Consider the following 12,070-nt stretch of genomic DNA (forward strand, 5'->3'; position numbering starts at 1 on the left):
TTTCACGCTCAACAGTTGCCCATGTGTATCAATGGTCCACCACCCAAAGGCCATCCAGTCAACTTGAAACAACTGTGGGAAGTATTGGAGTCAACATGGGCCAGCATCCCCGTGGAACGCTTTCGACACCTTGTAGGGTCCATGCCCCAACGAATTGAGGCTGTTCTGAGGGCAAAAGGGAGTGAAACTCAATATTAGGAAAGTGTTCCTAATGTTTTGTACACTCAGTGTATGTCTAGTTTCTTATGAGCAAATGTAGAAATTATTGACGGGACACTTCTACGCAACTACAGCCAACTCAACCATCTATGGATTGTGTCAAGACTAATTTGGACGCGGACATAATTGCTCATAGATGGTCCTGATTCAACCTGTACAATCGGCCACGGACAGTTTGTCTTAGTTGGGGTCTGTAGTTGGATAGAAGCCTTAAAAAAATAACCTTATCTCCCTAGGCAAATTGGCCAAACATAGAACATTGTGAAAAAGGCGATACAGAGAAGACACAGATTAGAGAAAAGAAAGCAAAGAGATGGTAACAGTCTTACCCTTCGTGGTGGTGGTGATGGTGGGGCCCGATGAAGTGTCGGCAGTTGAAAAGCTCGTTGCCCATGGCGTCCCCCAGAAAGTCCCCGGGGCAGGGCAGGCAGGTCTGCTCCTGGGGGCCCGGGGCCATTTGGGATGAGGGGCCTCCCATCTCTGAATGTTGTTGTTCGGGCCCCTCAGGCCGGGTCGAGCAGGCGTCCAGCATCCTCATGCGGCCCTCCATCGACGCCGTTACCATGCCGACGGCTGCTTCAGGGTTAAAGGGCAAACCTTTGTGTTTTGGTCCGTCTCCTGCCCCTCCTCTTTCGGCTCTGTCGCCCTGCTCCTCCACCAGCGCCTCGCCCGCTTTCCGCTTCCTGACTTCCAGCTGGTCCCGGGGCTCCTTCTGCGGGCTGCCCTCGGCCGCTACATCCCGGTTGTTCCCCTCTTCGTCCTCTTCATCGTCATCATCTTCGTCATCATCTTCGTCATCTTCCTCCTCATCCTCTTCCTCCTTGAGGATCTCGCTGTCGGCCATGTCGTCAGAGTGCAGCTCGCTGCCGGGGCTTCCCGCCGACTGGCTTGCACGGCTAGAGCCCGCCTCGTTGCTGGAGCCCTCGCTGTGGCCACTGCTGCTGCCCGGCCCGCTGCTGCCCTCCTCCATGCTGTTGGCCGTCTCGTCCGAGCTGCCCTGCATCGACTCCTGGACGGGGAGGAGAGAGGAGACCAAATCAGTTCCAGTTAAACCAGCCATACAGCAGAACCACAAGACTTTTTACATGATACCAGAAAAATGCTAATAAAAATAAATAAAAAAATCGGGGATACCGACTTGGATTTGCTTTTTGATAAAAATGCTAAAAGGTTAGCAATTGGAGACAGTGGCTAGGCAAACAAAAAAAACAAGGCATGGATTGCTGAACAGTGCTGGAAAGTAACAGTTTGCTACTAACAGAAATTCCTATTAAATCTATTGAGAAAGTGCATCACTTGTTTCTCCAGCTAGAGAGTGTGAAAAGGGTACTAGAGTGCTGCTAACCTCCGTGTCAGAGAGTCTCTGCTGGCCCCGCTTGCTGCTGCCCATCATCTGCTCGTCCATCTCCATGTCGCTACCGCCGCTGTGGTGTGTGTCACTGTTGTCACTGCTGTCCGGGCTGGCCGCTGGGGAGCCTGGGTAGAGACGAGAAGCAGAGGCTTAATGCATCAGACACCGCATCTCACAAAACACTTCAGAATTCATAACGTAGTCTATATACCAGCAGAGCTGTTTAAGAGCCTATGTATCTAAGCAAGTGGTAAACCCTGGTTAGTAGGTTTTAAAGGATGTTCAAGCCTTTTGTTCCATCCCAGCACTAAAACACCTGATTCAACACCTTCATCACCTTGATTAGTGCTGGACTGAACCAAAAACCAGCATACCCCTGCAACTCCACCGCACCGGAGTTGTCTACCACAAAGATAAAGAACATAGATCCCCTTGAAATACACACAGACAAACAACAATCGTACCTTTCTTGTTGCCCATGGGGACGTTGGTGTTGAGCAGCGAGGCGAAGGAGCTCTGCTTGGAGAGCTGTGCCTTAGCGGACAGTGCGTTGTTCCACAGAGCCTTGATCAGCATGGAGGCCAGGTACAGGGTCTGAGGGAGGGAAGCAAGCATAGAATTACATACAGAATCACAATTATAGGATCTTTGTGGTGGGCAGGTGACCAAGACAAAGAGCAGCTCTGTTAGTTAATACTGGGTGTATGTGGCTATAAAGCTCCTTAAAGTAATCTGGTGATATCTAGATTAAATCACACTGAACATTTTAATTGTCCACTCCTTGCCATGGCCTAAAGTAACTCTAATCTGAGGTAATAACAGGCCGAGGACCATACCAGTCTCGCAATATCTTTTCCATATTTTTTTCCATCCGTGTTGTGTTTCCTTGCCACAATACTTAAGAGTATGGCGATACTGGCATGGTCCCGGACCTAGGTAATTCGTAGTCCTCATGTTCCATTGGGCACTCATGCTGTGGCGTGAGTGGGTACCTGTTCCGTGTGTGCGCTGGGGTGCAGGCCGGACACCAGGTTGAGGACATGGCGCAGCGGCACCGGGTCCAGGTTCTTGATGAGCGAGGGGAACAGGTCGTGGATGTAACGGCTACAGTGCTTCAGCTACATAATAATAGAGAGACAGGGTCGAGGAGCACATCAGTGAATAATGACACAATAGACAACTTTGTATTTCAATTAAATGAAATGATAGCAAAACTATTTGGTAGAATATAGTAAAGGAAAGTGTAATATATGCATACAAATTCAGAGTATGAGCGCTGCTCTAAGATTGGGTCCCTCAACTTGATTAGAGGCAAAATTGATCCTAAAAATCAGCATTTCTACTCTGAGAAGCTTTCTACGTGATTTCTAGACCCTGGTGTTTAGTGCCTAGTTACCTGAGCTGCGGCCCAGATGCAGTCCACATGCTGGGTGCTGAGCCTGCCCTCTGCGGCAAGGAAGTTCAGGATCACTTGGCACTGTTTAATTATCTGGAACGACAACAAAGAGACACAAAGACAAGCTCCTCATTAACAGGGAAGTTCAAACACAGATTACCCACTAAAATGTATTGGCTTACTGTAATAACGACTTGGAATGGGAAAACTCACCTCAATATGCAAATTTGGCCCAAATATATGCTCCACCACATTGTTGTTGATTAGCCAGTCAGCTAGTTCCTTTGCTATTGACCTGAAGGGACATTTTGAGGTACGATGCTTTAACGGTCCGTGTAGCAGTGCTAACTCAACTCAATCGACATGCGTTTCATCGCAACAAAAAAAAGGACTATTGACTTAGGTTTCATTGTAAAAATCAACTCAATTGACTTACGTTTCGGTGTCGGATACCAGAGACTCATTATTACAGACGTCGTTGAAGGTGTGTAGCTGATTCTGTGGGGAGAAAACGAGAATAAACATGTAATGAATTATGTATGCATGTACACACCAGTGTACTTCATCCCTTTATCGAGCCATTGACCCTAGAGTAAAAGTCTCAGTCACGGTAAACTGAAAGTCCTAGTGGAGCGTAAATAAAGTATACAAGTCAAAGTGTCTCTGTGTCAAAAACAAAACAGCGGTCACAATGTTCCTCGCAGTAACCCGGGCCTAGACTCCCAAAGACCAAGCAACACAGCAATGTGTGAGAGTGGGTGCATGCGTCTCGTGGTGCCCGTGCGAGTCTCACAGTGATTTGGCTGAGGCCGGCCAGCCTCATGGTGAGCGTGGGGGACATGAAGTATTTGAAGGCCAGGTCCAGGCTCTCCTTGTCGAAGCACAGTGCGCTGTCCAGAGGCTCCTTCACCGTGCTCCACATCAGGTCGGCCATGTTGCGTGCCGCGCTCTGACGGAGCTCCTGGTCCGACAGCTTGCACAGGTACCTGGGGAGGGACACATTTGGAAATAAGTTATTTGTGAAATGAGATATAAAACTTTATTTAAACCAGGAAGTCCCTTTGTTAGGAAATACTTTTATTTGTTCTGTTTCATTTTAAAGTACGTTTCTCTCAAGTGTGTTTCTGGAGAAGACACGGTAGACAGGTTGGACATAATGACTGGACAAACTAAACAGTCAGGACTAAGTGTTTGGCATCTATCGAGGCTGGCTGCAACACTCAGATGAGAAGCACTTTGATAAGCTACTGAGAAAAACCATGACAATAGTTGGCTGCAACGAGAATCTACGGTCTCCGCGATCAATAAGATACAGTATGTATCTTTTTAATAACTTCTGAGAAAACAAACATTTTGCTCAATTCAGGAGGAAGGAGTGATACGCTATAAGGTGGAATGGCACTGGAGCCAAGAAGTCACATTTCATCATTCTTCTTAGACAAAGGACCAAAATGAATAAGGAATGTTCCATTTGGATATCAGGACCAGTTAATTCAGCCCACCCAGGTCACATGACAGAGGTGCGGCGAGGCCTGCGAGCTGTCTGGCTGCTCCAAGGTCATGTGAGGAGAAGCTGACTGGAGCATTGGCCACTGTTACCATGGCGAGGGAAGCTCTTCCTAGCAACACCAGCTGGTGGCACGGCAAGAGTGAAGCACACTACACCGACTGAGGGCTCTCAGCTGAAATTGCTTTCCATCCAGAAAAATCTATACAGTCAAGTATCTGATTGAATTTTAGAAATTCAACTCAAATACAACAAAAAATATGCATCCACTAAATTCAACCTTGATTTATGCTGATCGACTGCCAATATACTGGATTACCCTATTTGCATAACGTCCTCCCTAATACTACATCCAATATTCAGGGGAGAATCTCTACCAAGTGCGTTTGATTGTGTGTTGGAAAGTGGTGGGCGAGTCGAACACAGCACTATGTATCCAAATACAATATGCATTTCAAACAGCCCCTTGGGCCATTTCTGACGAGAGGAGCTTCAACTGCAACAGCAACTCCCCTCTCTCTGCCCCATTTTCTTATTCTCTTAGAATGACTGCAGATAAAAAGCAATAAACAGCAGTACAGGATGCCATATTGTTGAGAGCTGTATTTGATGGGGGGGAAAACATCATGACTAACAACCATTTTATTCAATAAATCATTTGTGATTCAATCTGTATTGATACATGCCTAATTAGGGATTTCAAGGCACTAGTGAAAACTCACTGGTAGTGAGACACTAATGAAGACCTAATTATCCTCACTCTGAAGTCCATACAAAGATTTCACCACGGAGTTTCATTGATATGGAGAGTGTGAACTTACCGTATTACATACGTGCGGAACGGTATGATGTGCTGCATAACGGCGGGAATGTGCAACCATATTCGGATCTGTGTGTGGAGAGAACAAACAGATTTTGAATCAGACTGACATCCCTTGAGATGTGTGAGAAGCAGTGGAGAACGGAAAAACAGATGCCACTAACAGAGCTGGCTGACAACTGATTATTCACTGCAATTACTGACGGAAAGAGCATTTACAAACTAAACAGCTGTGCTATAACATAAAAACAGCATCAGGAACATCTGCATACATGTGGCTCGGGAGATCGCGCTGAAACAGCATCTGGTGGTAGTGGTAAACATATCCAGGAGAGAGATATATATATATAAAATGAGCGGTTGGGCTGGGCTGCAATGTTGGGTGGCTGGATCAACCCCTACTCACATTGGAGACGATGGTGATGAAGGCGTGGGCGATGGGGAAGGGCAAGCTCTCTGGCGTGCCTGACTCAAAGCAGTCCTTCATGAGCGACAGGCCATGCTTGCCACAGAACAGGCACACGTAGCGCAGCAAGTGCAAGGGGACCTCCACATCCTGGTCACAGGAAAAAACAAGGTCAATACAACTTTATTGTCCACACAGATATGGAAAACTAACTTTGGCTTCATAACACACATCATAGTGGAAGAGACAAGCGTGATTGGTGCAACTCAATGGTTTCATACCCTCGTCACCTTGGTTTATAGGTGACCTTGGTTTATAAGAACTATAGGTGAAAGCAATACGGTGGATGGACGTATACTGGGAATTTGCTTTCACTTTTTTAGTTCTTTCACACCATCTCAGATGAAGGAGAAGAGATGATGGCTTTTCTGTAGAATATTCACGACAAAGTATGAAGACCAGAGCTGGAATCATAGTGAACTCAGCAAAAAAAGAAACATCCCTTTTTCAGGACCCTGTCTTTCAAAGATCATTTCTAAAAATCTAAATACCTTCACCGATATTCATTGTAAAGGGTTTAAACCCTGTTTCCCATGCTTGTTCAATGAACCATAAACAATTAATGAGCATGCACCTGTGGAACGGTCATTAAGACCGCTTACAGACGGTAGGCAATTAAGGTCACAGTCATGAAAACTTAGGACACTAAAGAGTCCTTTCTACTGACTGAAAAACACTAAAAGAAATATGCCCAGGGTCCCTGCTCATCTGCTTGAATGTGCCTTAGGCCTGCTGCAAGGAGGCATGAGGACTGCAGATGTGGCCAGGGCAATAAATTGCAATGTCCGTCCTGTGAGACGCCTAAGACAGCGCTACAGGGAGACAGGGAGGACAGCTGATCCTCGCAGTGGCAGACCACGTGTAACAACACCAGCATAGGGTCGGTACATCCGAACATCACACCTGCGGGACAGGTACAGGACGACAACAACAACTGCCCGAGTTACACCAGGAATGCACAATCCCTCCATCAGTGCTCAGACTGTCGGCAATAGGCTGAGAGAGGCTGGACTGAGGGATTGTGCTAAGGTAGGTCTTCACCAGACATCACCGGCAACAATGTCGCCTATGGGCACAAACCCACCGTTGCTGGACCAGACAGGACTGGCAAAAAGTGCTCTTCACTGACGAGTAGCGGTTTTGTCTCACCAGGGGTGATGGTCGGATTCGCGATTATCGTCTAAGGAATGAGCGTTACACTGAGGCCTGTACTCTGGAGTGGAATCGATTTGGAGGTGGATGGTCCGTCATGGTCTGGGGCGGTGTGTTACAGCATCATCAGACTGAACTTGTTGTCATTGCAGGCAATTTCAAGGCAATTTCAACGCTGTGCATTACAGGGAAGACAACCACCTCCCTCATGTGGTACCCTTCCTGCAGGCTCATCCTGACATGACCCTCCAGCATGACAATGCCACAAGCCATACTGCTCGTTCTGTGCGTGATTTCCTGCAAGACAGGAATGTCAGTGTTCTGCCATGGCCAGTGAGGAGCCCGGATGTCAATCCCATTGGATCGGAGGGTGAGGGCTAGGGTCATTCTGCCCAGAAATGTCCGGGAACTTGCAGGTGCCTTGGTGGAAGAGTGGGGTAACATCTCTCAGCAAGAACTGGCAAATCTGGTATAGTCCATGAGGAGAAGATGAACTGCAGTACTTAATGCAGCTGGTGGCCACACCAGATACTGACTGTTACTTTTGATTTTGTCACCCCTTTGTTCAGGGGCACATTATTCCATTTCTGTCACATGTCTGTGGAACTTGTTCAGTTTATGTCTCAGTTGCTAAATCTTGTAATGTTCATATAAATATTTACACATGCTAGGGTTGCTTAAAATAAACGCAGTTGACAGTGAGAGGACGTTTATTTTTTGCTGAGTTTATATGAAATCTTTGAGCATTTGCTTTAGCCTGCCTGGTGTGCCAAATGAGTAGGGAGCTTCATCAATAAGAGCATCGATGATGTCATTCCTACAGCGCCCGTACGTACATACCCCAACCAGAAGCCATGGATAAACGGCAACATCCGCACTGAGCTAAAGGGTAGAGACGCTACTTTCAAGGAGTGGGACTCTAACCCGGACGCTTCTAAGAAATCTCACTATGCCCTCTGACGAACCATCAAACAGGCAATGCGTCAATACAGGACTAAGATTGAATCCTACTACACTGGCTCCGACGCTCGTCAGATGTGGCAGGGCTTGCAAACTATTACGGACAACAAAAGCTGCCCAGTGACACGAGTCTATCAGACGGGCTAAATTACTTCTATGCACGCTTCGAGGCAAGCAACACTGAAGCATGCATGAGAGCACCAGCTATTCCAGACAAATGTGTGATCACGCTCTCCGTAGCCGATGTGAGTGAGACCTTTAAACAGATCAACATTCACAAGGCCGCAGAGCCAGACGGATTACCAGGATGTGTACTCAAAGCATGCGCTGACCAACTGGCAAGTGTCTTCAATGACATTTTCAACCTCTCCCTGTATGAGTCTGTAATACCAACATGTTTCAAGCAGACCACCATAGTCCCTGTGCCCAAGAACACCAAGGTAACCTGCCTGAACGAATACCAAAATGCATCACTCACATCTGCAGCCATGAAGTGCTTAAAAGGTGGGTCATGGCTCACATCCAACACCATTATACCAGAAACCCTAGGCCCACTTCAAATTGCATACCGCCGCAACAGATCCACAGATGACGCAATCTCTATTGCACTCCACACTGCCCTTTCACACCTGGACAAAAGGAACACCTGCGCGAGAATACTATCCATTGACAACACCATAGTGGCCACAAAGCTCATCACTAAGCTCAGGACCCTTGGACTAAACACCTCCCTCTGCAACTGGATCCTGGACTTCCTGACGTGCCACCCCCAGGTGGTAAGGGTAGGTAACAACATATCTGTCACGCTGATCCTCAACACAGGGGCCCCTCAGGGATGCGTGCTCAGTTCCTCCTGTACTCCCTGTTCACCCATGACTGCATGGTCAAGCATGACTCCAAAACCATCAAATTTGTCGACAACACAAGTGGTAGGTCTGATCACCAACAACAATGAGAATCTATAGGGAGGAGGTCAGAGACCTGGCAGTGTGGTACCAGGATAACAACCTCTCCCTCAATGTGATCAAGATATAGGAGATGATTGTGGACTACAGGAAAAGGAGGGCCGAGCATGTCCCCATTCTCATTGACGTGGCTGTAGTGGAGCAGGTTGAGAGCTTCAAGTTCCTTGGTGTCCACATTACCAACAAACTAACATGGTCCAAACACACCAAGACAGTCATGAAGATGGCATGAAAACACCTATTCCCCCTCAGGAGACTGAAAAGATTTGACATGGGTGCTCAGATCCTCAAAAAGTTCTACAACTGCACCATCGAGAGCATGACTGGTTGCATCACCGCCTGGTACGGTAACTGCTCAGAATCCGACCTCAAGGCCCAAGAGGGTAGTGCGTACGGCCCAGTACATCACTGGGGCCACACTTCCAGTCATTCAGGACCTCTATACCAGGCGATGCATGGCTACCACAGCATTCTACAGTGATACACCATCCCATCTTGTTTGTGCTTAGTGGGACTATAATTGTATTTTTCAACAGGACAATGACCCAACACACCTCCAAGCTGTGGAAGGGCTATTTGACCAAGAAGGAGAGGGATGGAGTGCTGCATCAGATAACCTGGCCTCCACAATCACACGACCTCAACATAATTGAGATGGTTTGGGGATGAGTTGGACAGCAGATTGAAGGAAAAGCAGCCAACAAGTGCTCAGTATATGTGGGTACTCCTTCAAGAAAAGCATTCCTCATGAAGCTGGTTGAGAAAATGCCAAGAGTGTGCAAAGCTGTCATCAATGCAAAGGGCTACCTTGAAGAATCTCAAATATATTTTGATTTGTTTACAACATGATTCCATGTGTGTTATTTCATAGTGTTGATGTCTTCCCTATTATTCTACAATGTAGGAAATAGTTTTTAAAAAATAAGAAAAACCCTGGAATGAGTAGGTGTGTCCAAACTTTTGACTGGTACTGTACTTATTACCTCAGCTAACCTGTGCTGCCACACATTGACTCTGTACCGGTACCCCATGTATATAGCCTGTTATTTTATTGTGACTAATTATTATTATTTATTTTTTTACTTCAGTTAATTTGAGTAAATACTTTAAAACTGCATTGTTGGTTAAGGGCTTGTAAGTAAGCATTTCACTGTAAAGTCTACACCTCTTGTATTCGGCACATGTGACAAATACATTTTGATTTGAGTATTCCATTGGTTTTATTCCAGCTATGGAAGGTCAATTAAGCACAGAATACTTTCTGAACTCCGGTCTGATGCAGACTATGAACTTTGTCCACTAGAAATATCCATTAAAATCCCATAAATGTTTAATACGGTGGAAAGGTATAAGCTGGGGAGTTATTAAATTAGCCTGAAACCGATTATTGTACTCTGGGGAAAGATAGACATCACTTGGAGGTGGAAATGAGCCTCAATTTAATAAAAACCCAAACTACACTGCAGACACATTTCATTCACAACTCATGTATACATTGGCCTGAAAAGCCACAAGAGGGACCTGAGATCAGTGTTTAGAGAGCCTTCTCCCTCCGTCTCCCCTGGTCCTAAAGGAAACATTTGTCATTAGAACCCTGAGGGAGAACTCTTCTAGGACCTATTGTTAACCAAATCTACACCAAACCTCCTTGAGTGAAAACCCATTACAACAACTTGGGAAGAGTGTTCAGAGTCCTGCCTCCCTACTCTCCCAGTCCTAAATGGGACATGGCTGTTGGGCTCTGGGCATGGCACTTTTCAAGCAGCTTCCCATTAAAATATAAATAGACCCAAGATGTCATGAACCACTGATATGAGTAACATGACCACAGGAGAGAGGAGAGGGAACTAGGAGGAGATTGGTGATTGGTCAAACAGGCAGACCACACATTAAGACATGGGCCTTTGCTTCAAAGGACTGGATGACGTAGGATGCGTACCAAATGGCACTCTATTCCCTATATAGTGCAGTACTTTTGACCAGAGCCATACGGGCCTGGGTCAAACGTAATGCACTGTGAAGGGAATAGGGTGCCATTTAAGATACGTAGATGTCGCTGTAAAGAGTTGGACCCGACACAAAGCGACAATCAGGCGGATCGAGTACTGTGTTTCTGGACGAAACAGTGGAGTCGTAAAAACAAAGAGGGCGGAGGAGTCCTTACATTCATGTCGCAGAAGGAGCCGAGGATATTGCTTTCATGAGCCGAGATGTCCTGGAAAAAGGAAACAAAGAAAGTATGACGAGTATATTGTATACTGAGAAATGTTAGAGAACATTTAAGAACAAGTATTAAGTACACCATGGAGATAAATGCTGATATACTGAATCCATAATTGAGTTGTGTGTATGGGTCCATGTTACGCTTTTACCTCTACGGTGCAGTGTGCGGTACACTTTATAACATTACTGCTTTGGTGGGATGGGTGTTGTGTCGGGGGAAACACGTTATTCTATTACCTCTACAGTGGGGATTGATTATGTATTGTATCAGGGTGTGTCAGTCCATTACCTCTATGGTGGGGTGGGTGTTGTGTTTGTAAGCCGTGTACAGGGGGAACTGAATCTGGAAGATCTTGGCGGCACAGAGCAGCAGCTTCTCCCGGTCCTCGGTGCTCCACGAGTCAAACATGTCCTCGTGGGCCTGGCAGTCCGTACTGCTGCTAGCTACAGCCTCAGACGCCCCAATACCACTACCACTTTCCCCTGGCTTGGGGGCCTCCTGCTGGGCCTGGACTGGGTTCTGGTTGTTGTTATTCTGGTTCTGCTCCGGTGCGTCCCCGACGCCGTCCTCCTCTGCCGAGTCCCTCTCCACGTTCAGCGGCTCGTCCTCAACAGGCGAGGTGGGCGGTTGCTGGGGGTGTGGCCCTGCTCCAGTTATTCCACCCCCTCCCTCTCCTCGCCATTCTGTCCCTGGCCCCTCCGCGCCACCTGCGGCCCCGTCGTCGGTGACGCCCAGTTGGCTGGTGGCGCTGCAGAGGCGGTCTCTCAGGCTGGTGACCTGAGCAATGACCAGGTTGATGAGGGCGTAGACCAGCTGGTTGAACACCTCCAGGTGCTTGTACTCCTTGAAGCAGCATAGACATTGCCTGTGCAGGGAAAGGAGGGGAGGTGAGAGGGATTGCATGAACTGCGAATCACGAAGACCCACCAGTGAGTAGCAGTCAACTCCTACTGGGGTCGCAGTTCGAGGCTGACTCATTCCATTTGGATGGTTAAGGAATCAAAACGTTT

At 47.1% G+C, this 12,070-nt stretch overlaps 1 protein-coding gene across 5 annotated transcripts in view; it reads right to left on the reverse strand.

Moving 5' to 3' along the window:
* LOC109889652 (ubiquitin carboxyl-terminal hydrolase 34-like) overlaps positions 1-12,070 on the reverse strand; it is a 62,102-nt gene that overhangs the window by 43,435 nt on the left and 6,597 nt on the right. For all 5 annotated transcript variants that reach the window (XM_031829193.1, XM_031829189.1, XM_031829179.1 and 2 more), the window contains exons 3-14: positions 11,349-11,925; positions 11,001-11,051; positions 5,700-5,849; positions 5,295-5,362; positions 3,760-3,952; positions 3,403-3,464; positions 3,180-3,261; positions 2,967-3,059; positions 2,563-2,688; positions 2,035-2,164; positions 1,565-1,695; positions 549-1,228 (exon numbers count right to left, since the gene is read on the reverse strand). In XM_031829193.1, coding sequence (XP_031685053.1) covers positions 549-1,228; positions 1,565-1,695; positions 2,035-2,164; positions 2,563-2,688; positions 2,967-3,059; positions 3,180-3,261; positions 3,403-3,464; positions 3,760-3,952; positions 5,295-5,362; positions 5,700-5,849; positions 11,001-11,051; positions 11,349-11,925 — 2,343 coding nt within the window. The remainder of the gene's footprint in view (positions 1-548; positions 1,229-1,564; positions 1,696-2,034; positions 2,165-2,562; positions 2,689-2,966; positions 3,060-3,179; positions 3,262-3,402; positions 3,465-3,759; positions 3,953-5,294; positions 5,363-5,699; positions 5,850-11,000; positions 11,052-11,348; positions 11,926-12,070) is intronic.

This window comes from Oncorhynchus kisutch, linkage group LG1, assembly GCF_002021735.2.
Source record: "Oncorhynchus kisutch isolate 150728-3 linkage group LG1, Okis_V2, whole genome shotgun sequence".
Lineage (NCBI taxonomy): Eukaryota > Metazoa > Chordata > Actinopteri > Salmoniformes > Salmonidae > Oncorhynchus > Oncorhynchus kisutch.